At 36.7% G+C, this 22,873-nt stretch overlaps 2 protein-coding genes across 2 annotated transcripts in view; one reads left to right on the top strand and one right to left on the bottom strand.

Annotated features, from left to right (window-relative positions):
* The window catches only part of LOC141321651 (uncharacterized), a 41,424-nt gene extending 24,773 nt beyond the window's left edge, over positions 1 to 16,651 (top strand). Inside the window, exon 5 of the mRNA XM_073833386.1 lies at positions 14,931 to 16,651. Within this exon, the coding sequence (XP_073689487.1) occupies positions 14,931 to 15,879 (949 nt within the window). The 3' untranslated portion in view covers positions 15,880 to 16,651. The remainder of the gene's footprint in view (positions 1 to 14,930) is intronic.
* LOC141340261 (uncharacterized) lies at positions 769 to 11,093 on the bottom strand. The gene is made up of 2 exons (XM_073845185.1): positions 10,695 to 11,093; positions 769 to 1,748 (listed from the first exon to the last, which is right to left on the bottom strand). Exons 1-2 carry the CDS (start codon positions 10,879 to 10,881, stop codon positions 1,195 to 1,197), a joined length of 741 nt encoding a protein of 246 aa, XP_073701286.1. The 5' UTR covers positions 10,882 to 11,093; the 3' UTR covers positions 769 to 1,194.
* Positions 16,652 to 22,873: the final 6,222 nt, after the last annotated feature.

The following is a 22,873-nucleotide window of genomic DNA, read 5'->3' as shown; positions in this document are numbered from 1 at the left end:
TGACCAAAACATCAGCCAGAAAGCACAGGAACTGAGAAGTGGTCTGTGGTCACCACCTGCAGAACCGCTCGCTGATTGGGGTTGTCTTGCTAATTGCCTATAGTTTCCACCTGTTGTCTATTCCATTTGCACAACAGCATGTGAAATTAATTGTCAATCAGTGTTGCTTCCTAGGTGGGCAGTTTGATTTCACAGAAGTGTGATTGACTTTGAGTTACATTGTGATGTTTAAGTGTTCCCTTTATTTTTTTGAGCAGTATATATATATATATATAATTAACACAATGGGCCAACTCACATTGTACAGCGGCCCACGGGGAAAACACATAATGCAAGCGCTAAAAACCCATCATATGCACTGTTGGCATGTAAAATATATATATATATATATATATATATATATATATATATATATATATATATATGTAAAAATCTGACCGGCCCACATTAAAGAAAATAGTCCGGCCCCTCTTGCATTAGCCAGAATGCCATGCCTATATCAAGTTGGAACTAAAACGCCGTCCCCCCTTGAAATTCACCCCCTGCGTCTCCCCCATTTCCAGCCCTTTATATAGGCCTATGTATATCTTAATGTGCAGAATTATTATAAATATTGTCGGTTGTAGTACATACTTTTATAATGATACTGTACAGTCTGTAGTCTCTAGTCTCATATATTGTCTGTATTACATGTTTTTTTTCTAACACCAGTCAGGAGTAATGCTCCTAATTTCACTGTATGCAGAAACACACAAAGACAATAAAGGCTTGTAATTCAATTCCATTTAAAAGTTTTATTTAGATATTTCAAATAAAGCCTAAAACATCATGGCTTTCAACTATTAAAGCTAAAACAAATGTTCTCATGCAAATACATCAGTTGACCACAAATGTTGTTAATAAAATATAAAAAGTAAAGATAATGTATTAATAAAAAAGTAACATTTAATAATGACTCAAAGCAAAATGATCATTAACTACTGAAAGTAAAAGTGAAAACTAATGAGATTGATTTCTCTCCTACTAATTAACCAGTAGGGGTGGATATACATATACAGTACATGCCAGACCAGTATGTGTAAATCTGCCAGAGATATTCTGCATGACTGTGTATAGCAGATGATTGAATAAAATGCTTCTCATGTGCAGTGCAATGATATGGTTATTTTCCAGGGTGGATCCTCTCATGTATTTTCAGATATGATGACTGACTAAATCTCTTGTTGCAGTGTGAGCATTTACTGTATAAGGTGTCTCTCCAGTGTGATTCATCTCATGTGTTTTCAAAAGAACTGACTGACGAAATCTCTTGTTGCAGTGTGAACACTCATAAGGTTTCTCTCCAGTGTGGATCATCTCATGCTTTTTCAAATGTACTGACTGATTAAATCTCTTGTTGCAGTGTGAACACTCATAAGGTTTCTCTCCAGTGTGGATCCTCTCATGTGTTTTCATATATGCTGACTGACTAAAACTCCTGTTGCACTGTGAACACTTATAAGGTTTCTCTCCAGTATGGATCCTCTCATGTATTTTCAGACATGCTGACCGTATAAATCTCTTGTTGCAGTTTGAACACTTGTAAGGTTTCTCTCCAGTGTGGATCATCTCATGCGTTTTCAAATGTACTGACTGACTAAAATTCTTGTTACAGTGTGAACATTTATACGATTTCTCTGCAGTTTTGTAATGATTTTTCTCCTTAACTTGACTTGATTCTTGATTCTCTTCTTTTTCTTTAATCAACTCTGAAATAAAATAAAAAGGGTTAATTGTCAGTAACTTGTTATAAGCTGAGAAACATGAACAAACTAACATTTGTGAACAGTGCCAATAAGTCCTACAGATGGTGGCGCCAGAAGCAGATTTTGTAAAGCTGGTGTGTGGGATATCAATAATAAAGATAATTTAAAGGGGTCATATGATGTGGTTTCCTTTGGAGTATTACAAGCTGTTGGTGCCTAGATAAGATTTGTGAAGCTGCAAAGCCTAAAGTCTCAAAACCAAAGAGAAATTTATGATACAAGATAAGACTTAGCCACAACTCCCTAAAATGGCTCGTTCAAACCCCCCCTCCCACTTGTCCACGTCACGGTGTGAGTAGGTTAGCGTAACACATCCCATAAAAAAATATGAATATGAATATGACATGAAAGAAAGTGTAACTTTACCAGCTGTAGTAGTGTTGCAGCGCCATGTTGAGGAGTCGCAGAACGTTTCATTGGAAAAGCAAACTTACTTGGTTTGGCCTTTCAAATGAGGACACAACTTGAAATCAGTGTTTAAGTTATATTTACAACTGTTCTGGAACAGTAAAATGCAAATATTTGAGTGGGTGATGCACATTTCAAGGAGGACTGTTTCCTGAACCTGGGAGAGCAGCTTACAATGCCAGATGTACACAAAGGGTTAGGCTATAAAGTAGGGCTGGACCAGAATATTCGATTATTCGAATATTCGTTCCATGGGTTGGCATTCGATTTAAAATTTTGAGATTCGAATATTCTATTTTTTTTTCATACACTTTGCACCCCCCGCGAAATGGTTCTCATTCAGGCTTAAATATGAATAAAGAAGATCAGACTGCTGCCACTAACACAGAGACAGCAAAAAAAAGAGAGCGAGAGAGATTGAGCAATATTTGAGAGACACTACTAAAGTACAGTCGGGCTCACTTGAATGGTTGAAGCAAAACTAGGGCTGTGCTGTCACAATGACAACCGCGCCTCCGCGTTCAAATGCACGCAGTAGGCTAAAGCTAACCGCTAAAATAATCACCTTGAATGTGTCAGAGGAAAAAGTAAGGAGATATTCAAATTATTTATTAATAAACTAGTATTTGACACAAATATAAAGTTGCCGATCCTGACTCGTCATCTGCTCACTGGACGCGCATTTAATGCCTAAATGTATATTTATGGATTAGGCCTATAGCTAATGAAAGAGTTTTGTTTTCGATTTGAATTATTTAAATTAGTTCTTTACGGATGATATATTACTCCTACCTGTTTAAGCAAAAATTAAGTTTCACATCGCACCAGCCTCCGTGTCCTGCAAAGCGCGCTTCAGCTTTACTATCTGCACAAACGACTGGATATGCGCCTACAGGGTGTCTACAGGTTTGACCAAGTTAAATTTAAGACATTTTAAGACTTTTTAATACCATTTTCAAACCAAATTTAAGACCAAATTGAAAGTCCCGCAAAAGTCAAGCACAATGAGGATATTTTAAATTGTTATTTAACTGATTGTTCTTGGGAATATTCAACAGAAAACACTATTCCAGAAGAAGAAATTAATTTCTATTCCATGACAATGTCAAGGCACTCCACACACTTTGAATCCAATGTAACAGTGTAACAATGTGAATGCAAAAAACTTGAAATGTATGCTCACTCATGCTGCTTGAAGCACTTGACAATACTCTCACTCATACATACACCCACACAATACTCTCTCATTCACAATACTCTCACACACACATACAATACAATATTCTTACTCACTGCACAGTACTACACAATACACTTACTTTCTCACTCACACACAATACAATACTCAGGGCTCGCAAAATTTCAAAATCTCTGGTAGCCCTTCGGGCAGGTACTCTTCAGATTTTAGTAGCCCGAAAATTAATTTAACTACCCCAAATAATAAAAAAGACCTTTATTTTATTTTTAAAATATAGAAAATCAGATAGTAGTCTAAATGTCAATCAAAAATGTTTTCAATACACAAATATAAACAAATGTCAAGGAAGGAATTTTATTTCACTATTTAGTGTATCTGCAGAATTTTTAAATATCAATTTAAGGCAATTTATGACCCTTTTTAAGAGCTGCACAAGTAAAATGAGTAGTATGAGTGGGGTTGGACAATGTACGGTAGAATATTAAGCCATAAAATGGCATGATTTATAATTCAGATACGGGTCCACACAAAAACAAAATATCTAATACAATGGCATTTCAGCCTTTATACCATTAAAAGAGATAAATAGAGTACATCATTTATTATATTTATTTAAAACATAAGTATTACTGTCTTAATTGTTTAGATTTTTAGAAAGCACATTAACTTCTTTCACATTTACAACTCTATGTGTTTGCTGCATAAAAACATGGGTCGATAATTGCAATCATTTGACCATAAACATGTGAAAAAAAAATGTGGACATAATTCATTCTCAGTCACAAGGGGGCGCTTTAGGAGCGCTGAAATACTACGGTTCCCCTAGTAACAGCTGAACACAATGCAGAATTAACGCTGTTTAATAGAAAATGCCAACGACACGTTTCTGAGGACCGTCGGTTTCCTTCAGATACATTCATAAAGACATAACTGCCGCGTTTTGACTTTGAAACGTGCAGCGTGCATATTTTTTCATGGACATCATTGCCTTTTTGAAGTTTAATCCAGCCCTATCAAGATTCTCGTCTTTCCGTCCTCAGCTGTAAAACCTCCTAAATTATAATTACAACTTTTTCTGCTTTACGATAGCCTGTCGGGTAGCCGGTTAAACATTTTGGTAGCCCGACTGGAAAACACAACTGGGCTAGCGATTTTGCGAGCCCTGATACTCACTCACTCTCAGACACCCATTATGCCATTTCTCCGTTAGCGGTTAGCGGTGGCTCTGCATATGAGACTCCAGCGCTTAAACATGAAGTGGATTAAACATTTTGTAAAGGAATAGCAGGGGTTTGTGAGTTTAATGAACCGCACAGTAAGCCTCGCTGTCATCTTTGGGCACAGCTTTCTGCCACCAATAGAAACTGGAATTTTCAAGCCATTTGTCGCTAAATTTACATTTACCTATATTTCCTTGCCTTGTCTCGAGACTACGCTGACTAAATCCAAATAATCCAGCGCTGGGATCAGGGTTGCCAGATCTGACTGACAGGTTCCAGCCCAAACACGACGTAAAACCCGCCCAAATCATCAAAAGCCGCTAAATCTGGCAACACTGAGGCATTGTCAAACAAGCGCGTGTATAGCAACAGAACAGATTTAGAACCTGCGCAGGAGATTCTCCTCAAAACGATGAACTTTTCCTTTTCAAAGTGTAAAAAAAACATTTTAATGATGGAGAAATTCCCTCTAAAATGAAGATTAAAACATTAAGACCTTTGGATTTAGATTTAAGACAAATTAAGACATTTAAAGGCCTTCTTTTAGGACAACGGAATTTAAGACTTTTTAAGACTTTTTAAGGATCCGCGGCCACCCTGGCCTAATATAGGGTTGCCACCCGTCCCTTAAAATACGGAATCGTACCGTATTTGAGAATGAAATTGCGCGTCCCGTTTTGAATCAATACGGGGCGGGTTTTGTCCCGTATTTTTTATAATTTTTTTTAAAGCAGCGTCTCATGCAAATAATCACTGCGGTAAAGCCAGCTGCGGTTCAGAAAAACACGGTCAAGCCAGCCGCGATTGATTTTAAGTGTGCGCACATATTACAGTGATTACAGTAGTTTCAGAAACAACACAGAGAGAACGCGCTTGCAGAGCGTTTTTCATTTAGACGCCCAGCACTGAGAGATAATACCAAAGAGTATAGAAGTACTATACTCTTTGATAATACTACAAAATGCTTGTGAATTTTTACTTATTTATTTGCATTTCTGCTTTAATATCCGTTTTATTTATTGGTGTACTTGACGGTTCTTTTCTGAGAAATGGGACATTATTAGACTTTAGAGTCTAATAAGTAGAAAAAACAAACAATGATCAGTTCTTATTCAGGACGGCCCATATTATATGCAAAACTCATATGAAACCTTTTTACTGCAGCATTTTTGAGATATGGGACATGATTACATTTTAACGGGGTATATAGACCCCATTTCTAAAAAGTAGCAAAAAACAATGATCAGTTCTTATTCAGGACGTCCCATATTATATGCAAAACTGATATGAAACCTTTTTACTGCAGCATTTTGGAGATGACCCCCCCCCCAGCCCCCCCGAATGCGTCCCTTATTTTTGGGTATTAAAAGTGGTAACCCTAGCCTAATAGCACTAGGGTTGGGTACCGAAACCCGGTGCTAATACGGCACCGGTACCCGTATGACCGGTATGTACCGGACCGAAACAGAACGCGAATTTCGGTGCCTCATTTCGGTGCCTCATTTCGGTGCCACTTAAGTGCCCGAACTATAGAAATATTTGTCTTCTGGTGCTATGACACGGATGTAAGAAGCATTGATTTGTCAACATGCATGATCGCTAGTTAAATTTAAATACTGCATTCATGGGGTGTGTTACTTTCTCTGCTTCAGCGATCTCCCGCTGCAGCGTAACAGCTCGTCAATTCAATTCATGTTCGTGCAAAGGATGAGACGGACAAAAGTTACCGATGCATGTCGTTGTTTTACTTATTTTCATGTTGTCAGGTTCACAGTGCAAAGAGCTCCGGGGTGGAATAACTTGAGTGAAGCAGAATAAAAACTTTCTCCATCCGATTCAACTACAAAGCACACAGCGAGAGCGCACATCACATCAGCACACGTGTCGAACTACACTACCCACATTACACTTCGCTGTGGACTACAACACCCGTAAATAGCAGTCTTAAAGCGGCCACTTCTATTTCCCCTTTCCTGCAACAGGTGTCAGAATGATCGGAAAAAATATTTTCTGAATAAGAAAACTCACATGAACTTCAATTTGGTCAACCTCCCACCTACAGGAATTTAAAAGCATCCCCCCTCTGCCCCCTGATTTAGACTTGAAGGGAGACAGATCTGACCACTGGGCATGCGCACATCAATCTAACATTATTTTTTTATCACACTGTACAACAATAATACTGTTTATGTATTATAGTAAGGGCTAAGTTTAGGGTTGGGGTAGGTGTAGATGTTAAAAAAAAACACAATCTAATAGAACAATTAATTTCATTGTTAGTTTCCGGTCGGAGCTGTATCCCTTCTAGCCACAACCCTGCCCTCTGCCCTAGTCATACCAGGACATGCAATAAGTCAGTTAATACATTTTTCATTTTAAAGAACTTTTTTGTCCAATAAAAAGATGTTCTTGTGTCATCCACCATTTTGTGTGTGTGTGTTTTTTTTTTTTAAGTATCGGTTCAGGAACCGTTTTGGCACCGGTACCGTTTTAAAAGTATCGATTTGGCACCGGTATCGAAAAAAAAAAAAACGATACCCAACCCTAAATAGCACACATTTATCTAGGTTAAACGATTAAACTAATATTGTGATATGCTTCAAGTTTTTTATATCTATGGATTTTAATTTAAATCGTGATGGCTTGAGAGTGCTAAATTGATCTGTTTGCCGCTGGCCGCTTGGTCGATACTTTAAAAAACAACAACTTGAATTTAACAAATAAAAAGTGTTACAAATATATTTCTAAAATATCTTTATAACCAAAAGAAACAAAAATAAATGTAATCACATTGCTATTACAGCAGCTGTGCAGTGGGGAAGAGAAAGAGAAACAAGACCGGTTCCAGTCAGACTCGGGACAGTAATTCTCATGAGATGTTGGAATAGGTCTGGGCAAGGTTTTAGCAATTTTTGCAACGAATGTTCGTTGAATAGCCGATTTAACATTCTTATTTAGGCTAGTTTCTTATTTAAATGTATTATTTCTTTGATTTATTTTAGCGTTTTGTAGGTTGCTTGTTCACTGCCGGAAGTGCTCAAATAAACACGCACGTTTGTTAATAATGTTTGAGCCTCATTTATTTTGGGTTTCAAAATAATATACATATGTATTTTATATATAGGCCTATATACACAAACGTTATATATATAATGTATATTTATTTATAAATAATTTATATATATATATATATATATATATATATATATATATATATATATATATATACACTGCGCCATTTTTCGTTCTTCTTTTATTTAAATAGCCTACCCTTTACGGTGTCAGTAATTACTGTGCTGCTAATTTCTCATTTGGGAGTGATTTGTTTGTTAAAATATGTTAGGCTACCTTATTAAAAGTATTGCTCTTAACAGACCTGTGTGTTTTGTATCACTAGCGCAGTGTCTGTTCACGAAGCAAGCTCTGCCTGCGTGAGGCACGCCGCTTCCAACTCGCAATGTTCTATTACAATTTATTAATTCTGAAAGTGTTATGTGTTCATATTGCACCAGAATGCAACACTGCACTCCTTTGGGTCCACAGCAAAAATCGATTTAATGAACTGTTCTCGACATAATCAAAATGCAAACATAATAAAAAATGCATACACACAGACATTACTGTCTTTATTAGAGAGTAGAATATGTTTAGCCCCTCCCTCCGAATATTCTGTGTTGATTACTGCCGAAGCTTTGAAGCTCAAAAAATGGTATTCGGACCAGCCCTACTATAAAGTGGGCCAATCACAATGTTGCATGAACAGTCTGTGCTTCTGACTGACGGCCTGTAAGTACGTTTTCATATTTAAAGAATTCAGTACTGACTATTCAAACATGAGTCTTGAGCAGTGTAGAGTAGCGCTTGTTGTTTGTTGTTCTACGATCGCAAATGCAGACATGGTGTTATGTTTACACGGCATGAAGAATGCATTAAAAGACAGTAAGAGAGTAATCATAATCAATCATCAAAATCAAGAGTCAATATAAACAATAACATATGCAACAAATGCCTGTTTATTAAGGTTTTATAGTTTCTGTCTCAATGTGCCAAGGAATGGCATCACAACACACACTTGAGGTATCTGGCCAATCACAATGCACGGATAGCTGGCCAATCAGAGAACACCTCGGTTTCCATCAATGATAGGTTTTGTAAAAATCATATAGTTTCAGAAAGGCAGGGCATAGCGGAGCAACAATAATGTACAATATGTGGAAAATAACATGCTTTTTGAACCTCGAACTGCATAAACACATAGCATTATAACACACACAAAATAATGCACTTTTTAGCATCATCATATGCTCCATTTAATCAATCGTTTTAAATTCATGAGCGCAGTTACTAAAAATATTACAGGTTTATTTCTTGGTAATACACATTTGACAGCTAAGCACTGACCCTGAGTTGGGAAGCATGCAAAATGTACCTTTATTACCATCAGTGACGTAAAAAAAAATCCAGTTTTCAAATAGAAAATTAATATATTCTATTCTTAGTAAAAGTATTAACTGACCAACAATTTAAGAGATTATAACTGATGTTCAATTCAGTCGCAAAGTTAAGAAAAGTTTGACGTTCTGAGATTTTTCTTACTATTTACAGACAAAAAAGTTGCTTGATGATTTGATGTTTTAAAATAGTTATTTTATAATTTAAAAATATAAGAAGCTAATGACTAATGAGTCAATCAGTGTGCCTCCCCTTGCCATCTACTGGTTATAGTGGTATTGTATGCATTATATATATATATATATATATATATATATATATATATATATATATATATATAAAAATTTTTTAAACTCTTTATTTTACAATTTTTTTTTTTTTTACTGGATTATTAAAGGGCTGGAAATAGTTGTATGGAATACTTAAAAGTCGTTAAATAGTTTTTGAATTTCTCTCCCAAAATACAAACTCAAACTAAAGATGTAATAGCATTGGACTATTTCTGCCGCACCACCATGACTTTAGTTAACACTACTGTTTCTGCATCAGCCTTGTTTGATCTGTTCATAAAAGAATTCAGTAACACTTTCTTTGAAACCCGTATTTATAATACATTATAAAATACTATAATGAATGCATAATGCATTATAAAAAGCCTTTTTGTATGTTGTATTATATCATGAGTATTCATAAGAACAGTTTTGATGCATTATAATTTCTCTTTATTTGTGGTTATAGCTTTTAAGAGTATGATTACCTCCTCATAGTTATAACGTATTACAAGTCTCATATCTTACCATGTCACTTTACTTAAAGCACAGAGAGCACTTATAAGTAATAATAATAACACTAATAATATTTGTCAAAGAGCCATAACTTCATGTATCAGATGAATGTGTAATATGACACATTTGTTTTATCAGTTTGATTATTTTGATGGTACCCTTTAGACAGCTTTTGATAAGTAACTCTTCAACTGCATGACAGCCAGCAGTAATTATTATTAGTAGTCTGCTAAATATATTCAAACGCCGTATTTTGATAGTTCTCCAAAAGACAAACTGATATGTAACTTTGCAAGTATGTGAACCTTCTACCTAGCCTAACCTCAACCTAAGTCTACTAATACTAGACTAATAATACTACTAATAAAGGAATGTTAGTGTAGTTGGAAAGTTGCTTCTAGTCAGTAGACCAGGGGGCCCATCAGAATAAAATGTTTAAAAAAATGCCGCCCATTGTGTCTAATAAATAATCATAATCTTAAAAGTCAGAACCCCAAATACTCAAGTACTTTAGTATTTTGTAATTGTTATGATTATTCATGAGATGATACAACATATTATACGATTTTTTTTTTTTATATATATATAATGCATTCATTACAATGCCTTAGAAATACTTTATAATAGATTATAAATAGGGGCTTCATAGAAAATGTTACCAAGAATTCTGTGCAGAATTTAAATGTTTCTTACTAGATCTGGAAGTGGTTTTGCTCCCCCGTCTATACTTTCAACAGACTGTTCTGCTTTAAAGATTGTTTCTATTACAATTAACTAAATCTAACCACAAACAGTCATTAAAGATGAATGAAGATTAAACACCAACCTCCTTGTTCCTCCTGTTTTATTCCCAAAGGTTCTGGTTCCTCTTGTTTTATTCTCAAAGGTTCTGGTTCCTCTTGTTTTATTCTCAAAGGTTGTGGTTCCTCCTGTTTTATGTTCAAAGGTTCTGGTTCCTGTTTTATTTCTATTTCACTCGTGTTCTCCTCACTCTCCACTTTAACAAACTCCATCTTCACAGCAGCAGATCTCAGTTCAGCTGATACTTCTCCAGATATTCCTGCTCGCTTCAAAACCTAGACACAGCTGTAAGGATGACAGTATTAAAGGTATTTACTGACTGGATTCAAAAACTGTATTTTTTTCTGTTTACAGAAACTACATTTCTCACAGGCTGAACTAAAACAGAATCACAACAAAACAACAGAGAGAGCAGTGAAACTAATCTTCTTCTTCTTAGGTTTAATGGTGTTTGTCAAACAGAAGTTTGTGTCTTAGTGCCACCTGCTGGACTGGAGTGAGAAGCGCCGAAAGGAGGGAAAATATTACGGGGAAATTACTTTGTGAGTGTACAAGGTGCGCTATTTTTTTCTTTAAAAAAGCCGATCTGCGCAAATAAATGAAAATGACTTCAAATTAAGACTCACATCATGGTATTTGATCAGCATCAACAGTCTTTGTCAGTGAATATTAAAGGAGAAAAAAAGAGAATAATTTGCTTTCCTACAATATAGAAAAAAGTATTTAACCCACAATGCCCAAACCTCAGTCTACAGTTTAACTGAGTCCCTACAGGATGGACAAGTACAAAAACATTTGTTTCTAACTTTAGATTGAACAGAAAAATGTGTCTAATCTTGATTTCATTTTCCCATCCTCTCTGCCATTCCTTTATTAAACTTGATTATGACCTTTTCTGCATCTTTAATTGGCAAAGACCATGTCAACATATTTAACTGTTACTCCTCATCTTCCCTTTGAAACAGTGAACAGTTCAGTTAATAAATACAAGATACGTATCTTGTATCTATTGTATTACAATACCTGCTTTACTAGAAACTTAATCTCTAGACGTGCATTCGTTATATTAGTGTTATGATTTTAGTGAAGTTACAAGTTTTGAAACAAAAATACCAGCAATATCCAGTTAGACCTGTAGTAAACTCAGAAGAGAAGATCAGGAGACTCTTGATTGAGATGTTACTGTGTGTCGCTGCAGTCATCCAGACTGACTAAAGCACTCAATCACTGGAGTTTAAGCCAGATTTCAGGATCGTCGTTAGAAGATAAAATATGCAAAGGATGTAAGCAGTTACAGGAATCTGCCCAGCTTTATAGTGACTCTAATCCAATCAGCAGAACTATAGACTCATTATCACAGAGATCAGGGAAAGTCTCACCTTCAGCCTCTGCATTCATATTTAACTCAGATATTGATCAGAAACAAAGACACCAATTAAAGAAATGAGGCAGAAACATCAACAGCCAATAAAGACAAAAGATGACACTCACCATCATTTCACATTCATATTCACACACTCCTAAAGCTAAATATATTCATTTAAAACAAACTGATCACATCCCTTGAATACTGTGTTTAAGCTTGTGATCTGAGAGCTTTGTCTTCATCTGTAAGAACAGCCTCCTGAAATCTGAATAAAACTCCAGTGATTGAGTGTTTTAGTCAGTCTGGATGACCACAGAGACACACAAGACCAGCTCAAACAAGAGTCTCCTGATCTTCATTTTCCTGCAGGTGTATTAAAGGTATTTTGTTTTCAAAACGTCTAACTTCACTAAAACCATAACACTAATACAACATTACATATTTGATTTTTTTTTCTGATGAAAGTACTTCTAGTTAAAGTTTAAAAAAAAAAACTGTTTATTGTTTATTATCTTATATTTATTAAACAAACTTTTCAATGTTAACAAAAGAAGATGGAGTAACAGCTGAATATGTTTTTGCCAATTAACGAAACTGAAAAGGTAATAATCAATGGACTATATTCCTTTTAAATTTGCCATAACACAACCTTTGTAAACGTTACACAGCAGCATTGACTAGTTTAATGTGAATTTAATGGCAAGGTATATAAACAGAAAGCATAGTGTTATAAATGAACATTAATAAAATAAAGAATATTATTAATAGATTTACAATGTTAGTAACTTTAGAAAAGCATCATCATATGAGTTCGAAATTCTATTCTATATACAACATTTCTATGATTTATTTGTGATTCTAGAGAGCAGTGAACCAATGGGACTTTTATTTTGCTCTTGTGATGTGACGTCATAAATATGCGCTGCACTCCTCATCTGTTGTCAGTCGCCTGAAGAAAGGTTTGTGCTTTTAAAGTTTTTAAACCAATGGACATTGTTGCATCAATTAAAGCGTTTTACAAGCCATGTAAAATAAATGCATCATTATTAAATATAACCTAATGCTTTATCTAGTGTTACTTAAAATTTAGTAACAGAGAAGGTAAGTTTCATTTCGCTTTCTATATCATGAATCAATTGTGTGATGATGAGAGAAACTGAGAATCCGAATCATTTGAATCGAATCATTTGTGAAATGATTCAGTGATTCGATTCAGCGGCACGTGGACTACAAACGACAACAACAAACACAAACGAGTGAATCACAACCGAGAATGATTTCATTCAAGTTTAATATATTAGATATGATGTACAAATAATTGAATACCAAATATAAATCAAAATAGCTTAAAATTATAATCTAAATATGAACCTTTGATGTTATTTGTATATATTTTATACTTTTTATATACAAGTCTATTAACTCTCTGACTGTCTTTGTAGTGCACTGACTACTAAACTAGGAGCTGATTGAGACACACAGAGATCTAGTTTGCATAGATTTTTCTTTCTAATAATTATTCTCATCTTAAACAGGACACAGTGGACAAACACACAGAAAAACTCCTGGAGAATCAACAGAGATCCATGTGACACACTATTATAAAGATGGAGTTTATTAAAGAGGAGACTGAAGACATGAAGATTGAAGAAACATTCAGAGTCAAACATGAAGACACTGACGAACAAACAGGTTGGTTTTTATTCTCAAAGCTGGACTCATTCATTTGATCCTTATTAAAATTAAAACATATTTTGTGTAACATTAAACACAGTATCTACTTTTGATTAGAAAACAATGAAAGCGGTATCTGACAAAAAAACGTTATTTTGCTTGAAGCAAACAATGACACTTCAGTTTTTAACTTGACATTTGTTTTATTAAGTGATTTTTCTGCTATCATCAAAAGTGTGATATTAAAATGTAAATAGCAGTGAATGTTCTTTAAAACAAGCAATAAATAGTCATATTTCAGAAACACCAGCTTGTAGCTTGTTAACTGGAGATGCAGGACAGCCACATAGTAGTGCGTTACAATAGTCCAGTCTAGACGTCATGAATGCATCAAATAACTGTTCTGCATCTGAAACAGGTAACATGTTCTGTAATAGTTACTCATTTTGTATTTTAAATATGAAATGATGTTACATGTACTTTGTTACTCTCCAACTCTGGAGCCAAACAATAAAATAGAAACCGAAAATCTCTCATCGTAACCTTTGTGAGTTTAATTAGGAAATATTTCTTACTTGAATTCTGCTTTTAAATTCTCTAACGTGAAGATAAACAAGGCAGATTATGTGTGGGTTTTTTAAAAGGAGTGTTTTTTTTTTATCATTATATGGTAGTTGTGATAAAAGCACAACAATATACATGTTACAAATAATTGTTTTTAATTATAGCTATAATTAATGATTAAAATTGGAAGGAAATGCGTTTAATAGAGACAGATCAGTAGCAGTATTTGTATCAATGAGACTGGTTTTCAAAAACAATTGGCTACTTGGTAAAAAGATGCCAATAAGCCCCATATTTTAAATGTACAATCTTTATGTTTTCTTACATTAATTTGGAGATTCAATGTGAAATTGTTTATTGTCAAATAGTTTTTTAATTAATTGACAGAACTAGTCTAAGTGTTTTGATGTCTGTTGCTTTGTGCCATTAAACTGTTGTTAACTTACATTTTTCTCATTTCACCTCAGACCTGATGGCACTGAAAGAAGAGAGTCAAGAACTCAATGAAACAGAAGAGAAAGATGATTTCAAAACTGAAGTAAAATCAATTAGTTGCTCACAGAATAAAAAAACATCCTCACCAGAAATAAATCAAAAACCACAAAGTACAAATCTTAATTCTAACATGAGAGTTCACACTGGAGAGAGACCTTACAGCTGCCAACAGTGTGCGAAGAGTTTCATCTTAAGTGGACATCTTAACAGTCACATGAAAATTCACATTGAAAAGAAGCCGGTAATATGCCCTCAGTGTGGAAAGAGTTTTACAAAGAAAAAAAACCTTACTGTCCACATGAGAGTTCACACTGGAGAGAAGCCTTTCATCTGTAAACTGTGTGGGAAGAGTTTTACACAGAAACAAAACCTTACTGTCCACATGAGAATTCACACTAGAGAGAAGCCTTACTCCTGCAAACTCTGTGGGGAGAGTTTCTCACAAAAAGGAGTTCTTGAGACTCACATGAACATTCACACCCAAAAAAAGCCATTCATATGCCCTCAGTGTGGAAAGAGTTTTACAAACAAAAATAACCTTACTGTCCACGTGAGAACTCACACTGGAGAGAAGCCTTTCACCTGTAAACTGTGTGGGAATAGTTTTACACAGAAACAATACCTTACTGTCCACATGAGAACTCACACTGGAGAGAAGCCTTTCATGTGCAAACAGTGTGGGAAGAGTTTCTCACGAAAAGGAGTTCTTAAGACTCACATGATAATTCATACCGATAAGAAGCCATTCATATGTCCTGAGTGTGGAAAGTGTTTTACACTGAAAGGTACGCTTGATAACCACATGAAAATTCACACTGGAGAGAAACCTTTTACCTGCCCTCAGTGTGGAAAGAGTTTCTCATATAAAACAAGTCTTGATGTTCACTTGAGCATTCACACTGGAGAGAAACCTTACATCTGCTCTCAGTGTGGAAAGAGTTTCACGCATAAAGTAAACCTTAAGGTTCACATGACCGTTCACACTGGAGAGAAACCGTACAAGTGTCTTCAGTGTGAGAAGAGTTTCACATGTCAAAGCAACATGAAACGTCATTTGCAAACTCATTCTGGGAAGGAACTGCCATTTTCTTCAATGCAAGAAGAGGTTTAGAAAAAGGAGCAATTCTAGAATCATCTGCTCATTCATTTTGAAAGACATTCAAGTGTAGTCAAAGTAATAAAAACATTTTCCATCAAATTTACAGATATGTGAAAAATCATGCAAATGTCAGACTTTGTCTGTGTTCCTTGTTCAAGAGTGTAATGAGAAAAAAGGTGTGTGAAATCAAGGATGTTCACACCGGAGCTGAATGTGGGATACATTTGATCACTTTCATGCATCCTTCATCTCTTTTTGTTTACCATAAGGCTTTTTTTTTAACTGTGGCCATACCTTATCATCTGCTTTACTGTAGTTTCAAATATTAAGTGATTACAGTAGATTCCCTCAAAGTGTGACTATGACTAGTGTGTCACTCAATTGCATGTGTGGATTTCTCTGTATCAAAATATTAGACCATTTTTTACCTTGCTGGGAAAAGCAATGTAACTGGAAGATTATATATTGACATAAACTGAACAAAATTGATTTTAAGTGTATTTTAGCTTATTGTTAAGTTGATCTCAATGTAATGTTGTTATATCTGTTTACGTTTATGGACTTTATCAGGAGAAGCATTGAAATATTATACTAGGTTTGTGCAGGTCTGTTTTTTAATCTGCACAGTTCATTCTTTGTTGTGCTTCCAGTAGCCTGTATTTACAGTAGATATACGTACTGTTTACTTTCTAATTGTTTTGCTACAATAAACGATCCTAAGCAGTTGATCTTCATTAATTTTCTTGTTAATTATACATAAAATAAAGTATTTTTAAAAAATTGATTAACCAGTTGTATTCAGCAGTAAAAAATGTCATACCCCTCCTCCATCTATGCACAAATAGCTTCTCATCAGCCCATTATATTTATTTTCTTTTGGCTACCCAGCCAAGCTCCATTTTACAACTCATCACTTAAAGCACATACTTCTAACACTTCATTCTCATTTGCACAGCATTTTTTCTGTTGCCACATTACACAGTTCGCTCATACACTGTTCACACAGTGTGTAAAACTTTTCACTCTTTGCACTTTCAGCCTCTACAATCTCAGTACTTTAAGAACCTATCAGCTCTTGTCTTGATTTCAAGATGTGGTCCACTTCTTTTTGTACAGCTTATAGCCTTATATCACTATTACCTTCATAGTGTCACGACTATATGCAACACAGAGGTTAGAATTAAATGAAAGTTCTTTAATAAAATCCACACAGGTAATCAGGGGAACATATATCCAATAGAATCTAAAGACATGTAAGACAAACAGAAACAAAGAAAGGTGAAGAATAAGTCTGTAAACTTGATATAACTCCCCTTTCCCAGAGGGTACATCTGACGCAGTATCATAATCAACTGGGGAGGGGGATTGGCCCCCTGGAGGCTGCTAACTGAGGGAGACATAGAAGGTCTCTAGGGCAAATCAAGGACCTCAAAGTGCCATGGTGGATCAGGGTGCTGCTTGGGGGGCCAGGGTGGATCAGGGTGCTGCTTGGGGGGCCATGGTGGATCAGGGTGCTGCTTGGGGGGCCATGGCGGATCAGAGTGCTGCTTGGGAGGCCATGGTGGATCAGGGTGCTGCTTGGGGGGCCATGGTGGATCAGGGTGCTGCTTGGGGGGCCATGGTGTATCAGGGTGCTGCTTGGGGGGCCATGGTGGATCAGGGTGCTGCTTGGGGGGCCATGGTGGATCAGGGTGCTGCTTGGGGGGCCATGGTGGATCAGGGTGCTGCTTGGGGGGCCATGGTGGATCAGGGTGCTGCTTGGGGGGCCATGGCGGATCAGAGTGCTGCTTGGGAGGCCATGGTGGATCAGGGTGCTGCTTGGGGGGCCATGGTGGATCAGGGTGCTGCTTGGGGGGCCATGGTGTATCAGGGTGCTGCTTGGGGGGCCATGGTGGATCAGGGTGCTGCTTGGGGGGCCATGGTGGATCAGGGTGCTGCTTGGGGGGCCATGGTGGATCAGGGTGCTGCTTGGGGGGCCATGGCGGATCAGAGTGCTGCTTGGGGGGCCATGGCAGATCAGGGAGCTGTACAGACAGTTCGGGGAGCCATTGTTGAATTACAAAAGCTCGGGAAGCCGTCGTGGAGCAAACCATTTAGGAAGACATGGTGGATCATGAAACTTGGAAAGCCATGGCGGAGCAGCCTATATGGCCTCGGCCTCAGCACTCAGCCTGGCCCTTAACCACTTACCAAACTGACATTCAATTCACCTTTATGGCGAGACACGACAGGCAAAAACATTGTTTTTTTTTATTGGTCAATTTTGAGATTTTTGGATATCTGTCTTCAATAACGTGTCTTCTTTTAGACTTGTGGTGAAAAAAAGTCAGAAATACACATTTAGGTCTTTATTTTACTGCACTTTGTCTGTTTGCGTCTGTAGATTTCTCATAAATTCAACAAAAGTTGGCGTTCTATTGGCCCCCTGGAGGCTGCTAACTGAGGGAGACATAGAAGGTCAAATCAAGGACCTCAAAGTGCCATGGTGGATCAGGGTGCTGCTTGGGGGGCCAGGGTGGATCAGGGTGCTGAATCAACATGCTGCTCTGCGATCTCTGCCTGTACCTAGTCATCACGTACACTGCTGGAAAGCTCTCTCTCTTCTGTACAATGCTGTCGGATCCAAATATGCGCAAATGCACAATCTCATTGGCTGAAGATAATTTCTGACAACGTGATTCGTTCAGAATCGTCACATGGTATGCTTTGACGCTTCCTTGTTTGGTTTAGCTTTCCGCGGGATCTTTTGAGTGAATGAATGAAAATGACTTCGCGTCAATCATCGCATTTGTCACTTGCAAGGGGGAAAGGAAAATTAGTGATGGATTACTCAGTGAAATGCACTCGGGAAGCGCATCTGAACGTAAGCTGTCAATGGGAAACCAGGGTGGTTTAGATATAAGCCAATCTATAAATAAAGTGCACTCTACACAACAGTGGCTGCTTGTTCATGCTGCGCGACTGAATGAGCTGATTGGTGATTTAACTTGTCCAAATTGTGGTATGTCAGGGCTAAAAATTTATATAGATCCACAGAATCAAGGGTTCTGTAGCAGTTTATTGCTAGAGTGCTGTCTGGGTAAAGATGACAAGGAGCGTGTACACGTCTACCCGACTTCGGGATGAGTCCAGAAACGACGTTGCATTTGATGTGAATGTGCGAATGGTCCTCTTGGCACACAAGTTAGGATTGGGAAATGCAGCTCTCAGAAAAATCAGCAAGGTGTTGGGGCTCCCTGGCCTTCACCTTAAAACGTATCAGAGGCACGGCAAGAGAGTGACAGGTAGGCAATGGAAACAGGATTGTAGCCTATCCCAAAAATTGAAGCAGTCTGTAGAATTTCTGATGTCAGAAATAGCCCAATACGTGTGGCTGTTACCACCTTGTAACATATTATAACATTTCTGTAACAATATTTGTTTTGTATCGATGAAATATTTATTTATTTAAAAGATTTATAAGAATAGAATAAAGTGCCATCGCATTCACTATGTTGCTTTGTGGTGGTCAGTTTTACTTTTACAGTACAGATTTCTGTGTGCTGTATCTATAAAAACAAAAATGAACAGTTATTGATACAATACACATTTCATATTAGCGGCAGAATTTGAGAGAGGTCTTGAGTCACTTCACAGGACCAGGGAGCAGGTCAGGCAGGCCTATGCAGATATTGATACAGATGTGGCAGAGATGCTGAGAGAGGATGCAGATGTGGTGATAAATATCAGTGTGTCTTTTGATGGCACTTGGCAGAAAAGAGGGTTCACATCACACTATGGGATCGGGGTGTGCATCGATATTTTTACGGGACTGGTGATCGACTTTGAGGTTCTATCCTCCTATTGCCATGCTTGTGCCCTTAAAGAAGCTGCCAGGCATGAGGGAAAGATTACAGATGAGGAAATTGACAGCTGGAGAGAAACGCATGACTGTGCACAAAATTTTAGGGGCTTAAGCAAGGCTATGGAGCAGGAGGCAGCGAAAAGGATGGGGAAATTAACGGCCAAAAAATGTTAAACATTACAAAATTATTACGGGGGGCAATTTTAAATAACCAGGGTTCCACAGAGAAAATGAAAAATGAGATCTGGGCTGGTCTCCTCCATAGCATGTCCTGTGACGAAGTCCCCTTGCACACCTGGTGCAACCTGTCCTGGTGTTGGTATAGGAGGGTGGAGGAAATTGGAGAACCTCCAGAGAGCCACAGGCTCCATGCAGGAAACTTGGGAGGTGGGCCAGAAGCTGATACCTGTATACCACCGCATGTCAAGTGACAGCCTGCTGCAGCGCATGCAGCATGGTGGCACTCAAAATGCGAATGAGTGCCTCAACTCCGTCATTTGGGCCCGCTGTCCAAAAACAGTGTTTGTAGGTAAGAGTAGAGTTAAGGCAGCTGCGAGTATGGCCATTTTAACTTTTAATGAGGGGTCCTCTGCCATGCTTGCCTTTATGAATAAGCTTTGGCTGGAAAGCACTGTCGTTTCCGTCACCACAATCAGGGAAACCGATATGCTGAGGATCATAAAAGCCGAATCCATCCAGTCTGCCCTTACAAAAATGTCCTGTGGTATTCCATATGATAACACATCAAAAGTACCACATACGATTTGTGTGGTAATTGTGTAGTATTGTGTTGTTTTTTGGGACATTTTACCACAGAATTTTGTTGTACAGTATGTAATATTCCTGTAATATTCTTGTGGTAATGTGTGGTATTACTTTCACATTTTTTGTAGTACTTACCACATGATTTTGTTGTACAGTATGTAATATTCCTGTAATATTCTTGTGGTAATGTGTGGTATTACTTTCACATTTTTTGTAGTACTTATCACATGATTTTGTTGTACAGTATGTAATATTCCTGTAATATTCTTGTGGTAATGTGTGGTATTACTTTCACATTTTTTGTAGTACTTACCACATGATTTTGTTGTACAGTATGTAATATTCCTGTAATATTCTTGTGGTAATGTGTGGTATTACTTTCACTTTTTTTGTACACTGTAAAAAAAAAACACGTAAAAAAAAGGTGTATTGCATGGCAGCACAGGGTGCCAAACGTTTGCCATTAACGGGAATAACGGTGATACACCATTAACTGAAGTAACGTGTTTACACAGCAATACGAGAAATGGTATACTGACTATACAATGCCAAAAAATGCTTAAATTGTAATCTGAAATTTCATGTTTTATCTGTGTAATTAAGAAACACGCACAGACCATTAAATTAAATACCATTCTTTGACTGTGAATTTAAATAACATGTTTAAACCCTTATTTCATGAAACATGTTTTAACTGTAGATGTAAAAAAACATGGTTAAACAGTTACTTAACTAACAAAACTTTGACTGTAGATATACATAACATGTAAACCCATTATTTAAGAAAGCATGTTTTGACTGTAAACTTAAATGAAGTTTAAATTGTTGTTTAACAGATTTTGACTGTAAATTGAAATAACTTGTGTCAGCCAATATTTTAAAAAATGAACTGAAATGGACCATAATTTTGAATTACATGTACAGCACTTTATTTTAAAATTCCCACCCCAAGTTTAAAGTAAATGTAAATGACTTTAAATATAAATATGATAAACATAAAATGATTTTAAATAGAATATACATATGGTATCATGATTTTGGCTGTTATTTTACATGAAGCTATGACAATTTCATTTATCTGTGACATTTTAAGGCTGTTAAAGTGCATCACATAAATGTCACACTAACAAAAATGAATTTATTACAGACAATCTATATTAATTGGTCCCCCTGTATTTTCATGTAATGCAATACATTTTCTGTTGTAAATAACAACAATTTTAAATATAAAAACAACAATACCAACATTTGCACATTGCTTAAAATTATCACTAGGTTCTAACACATAATAAAATATGAGATCATTTAAAAATTTAAACTTATTCCATTAATAATAAAATAAATAAATAAAAAGTAGACATCTCAAAACATTATGCTATAAATCTTTGTATAAAACACAACATCAACAAATCCAATTAATATCATCATTGTATTTCAAGTCTTCCACACACAAGGGTTTGGACAAACCAATGGGTATACAATTCATTCTGCATCTTGGTCCCTTAAAAAGAAAGAAAGAAAGAAAGAAAGAAAGAAAGAGAGAGAGAGAGAGAGAGAGAGAGAGAGAGAGAGAGAGAGAGAGAGAGAGAGAGAGATTACACATGTCAATTGTAAAAATTTCAATTTTAAGTAAAAGTGGGGTTAAACATGCATACCATTTTCCATGTGTGTCCTCCTCTTTTCTGTTACATTACTCCACGTATCCTTGAGAGATGTGCTTCTTTTTTTAAAAAAAAAAAAAAGGTTTACACAATTAGAGGGTAGCTATATTTGGGTTGCTACAAATAAATTTAGACAGTGTGACACAGACCTCGTTCTGATTTTGGGGACAATTTAAAAATCAAAAATACAAAATATTTTCCGGTAATTGCGTACCTCTACGTGTTGTGGATTGTTATTGTCCTGTCTTTGATGTAAATGAAGGCCACCGCCATCTTTGATTTAAACAATGCTGTAAGAAAAGCAGCGACAGGCGACAAGTTCATCATTAAGTTCGTCATCAATAACTTAATTATTATAAAGTTCATCAAGATACTACCTGCCAGTGGAGATGAAAATGCAGCCTTTATTCCCGCGCTGGCACAAACATTACGGTAGCTGCTCTGATGGGAAAGCGTGACTGGATGTACACAGCGTTATTGACACCACATGTTGGCTACATTAGGCAATGCACACAAGGTCTCTGTAGGACCTGATTTGCTCACGTCACAGTAAGGTTAGGAGTGAGGTTAGGCCATCCTTTTCGTTGCATGATTTGAAAACACCCCAGTCCTGCGGCCACATTTATAGTTTTTATTGTATGACGTGACAAGTTGAACGGTGCATGTTTTCCATACTGCACGGGGTTGCTCGCTACTTTGCTTGGAATCAGGCGTCAATTCGTTTAAAAAATCTGTA

The sequence above is a fragment of the Garra rufa genome, chromosome 1 (genome assembly GCF_049309525.1).
Source record: "Garra rufa chromosome 1, GarRuf1.0, whole genome shotgun sequence".
Taxonomy (NCBI): Eukaryota; Metazoa; Chordata; class Actinopteri; order Cypriniformes; family Cyprinidae; genus Garra; species Garra rufa.
Note: the sequence above shows the minus strand (reverse complement) of the source record. Positions and strands in the feature narration are given on the sequence as shown.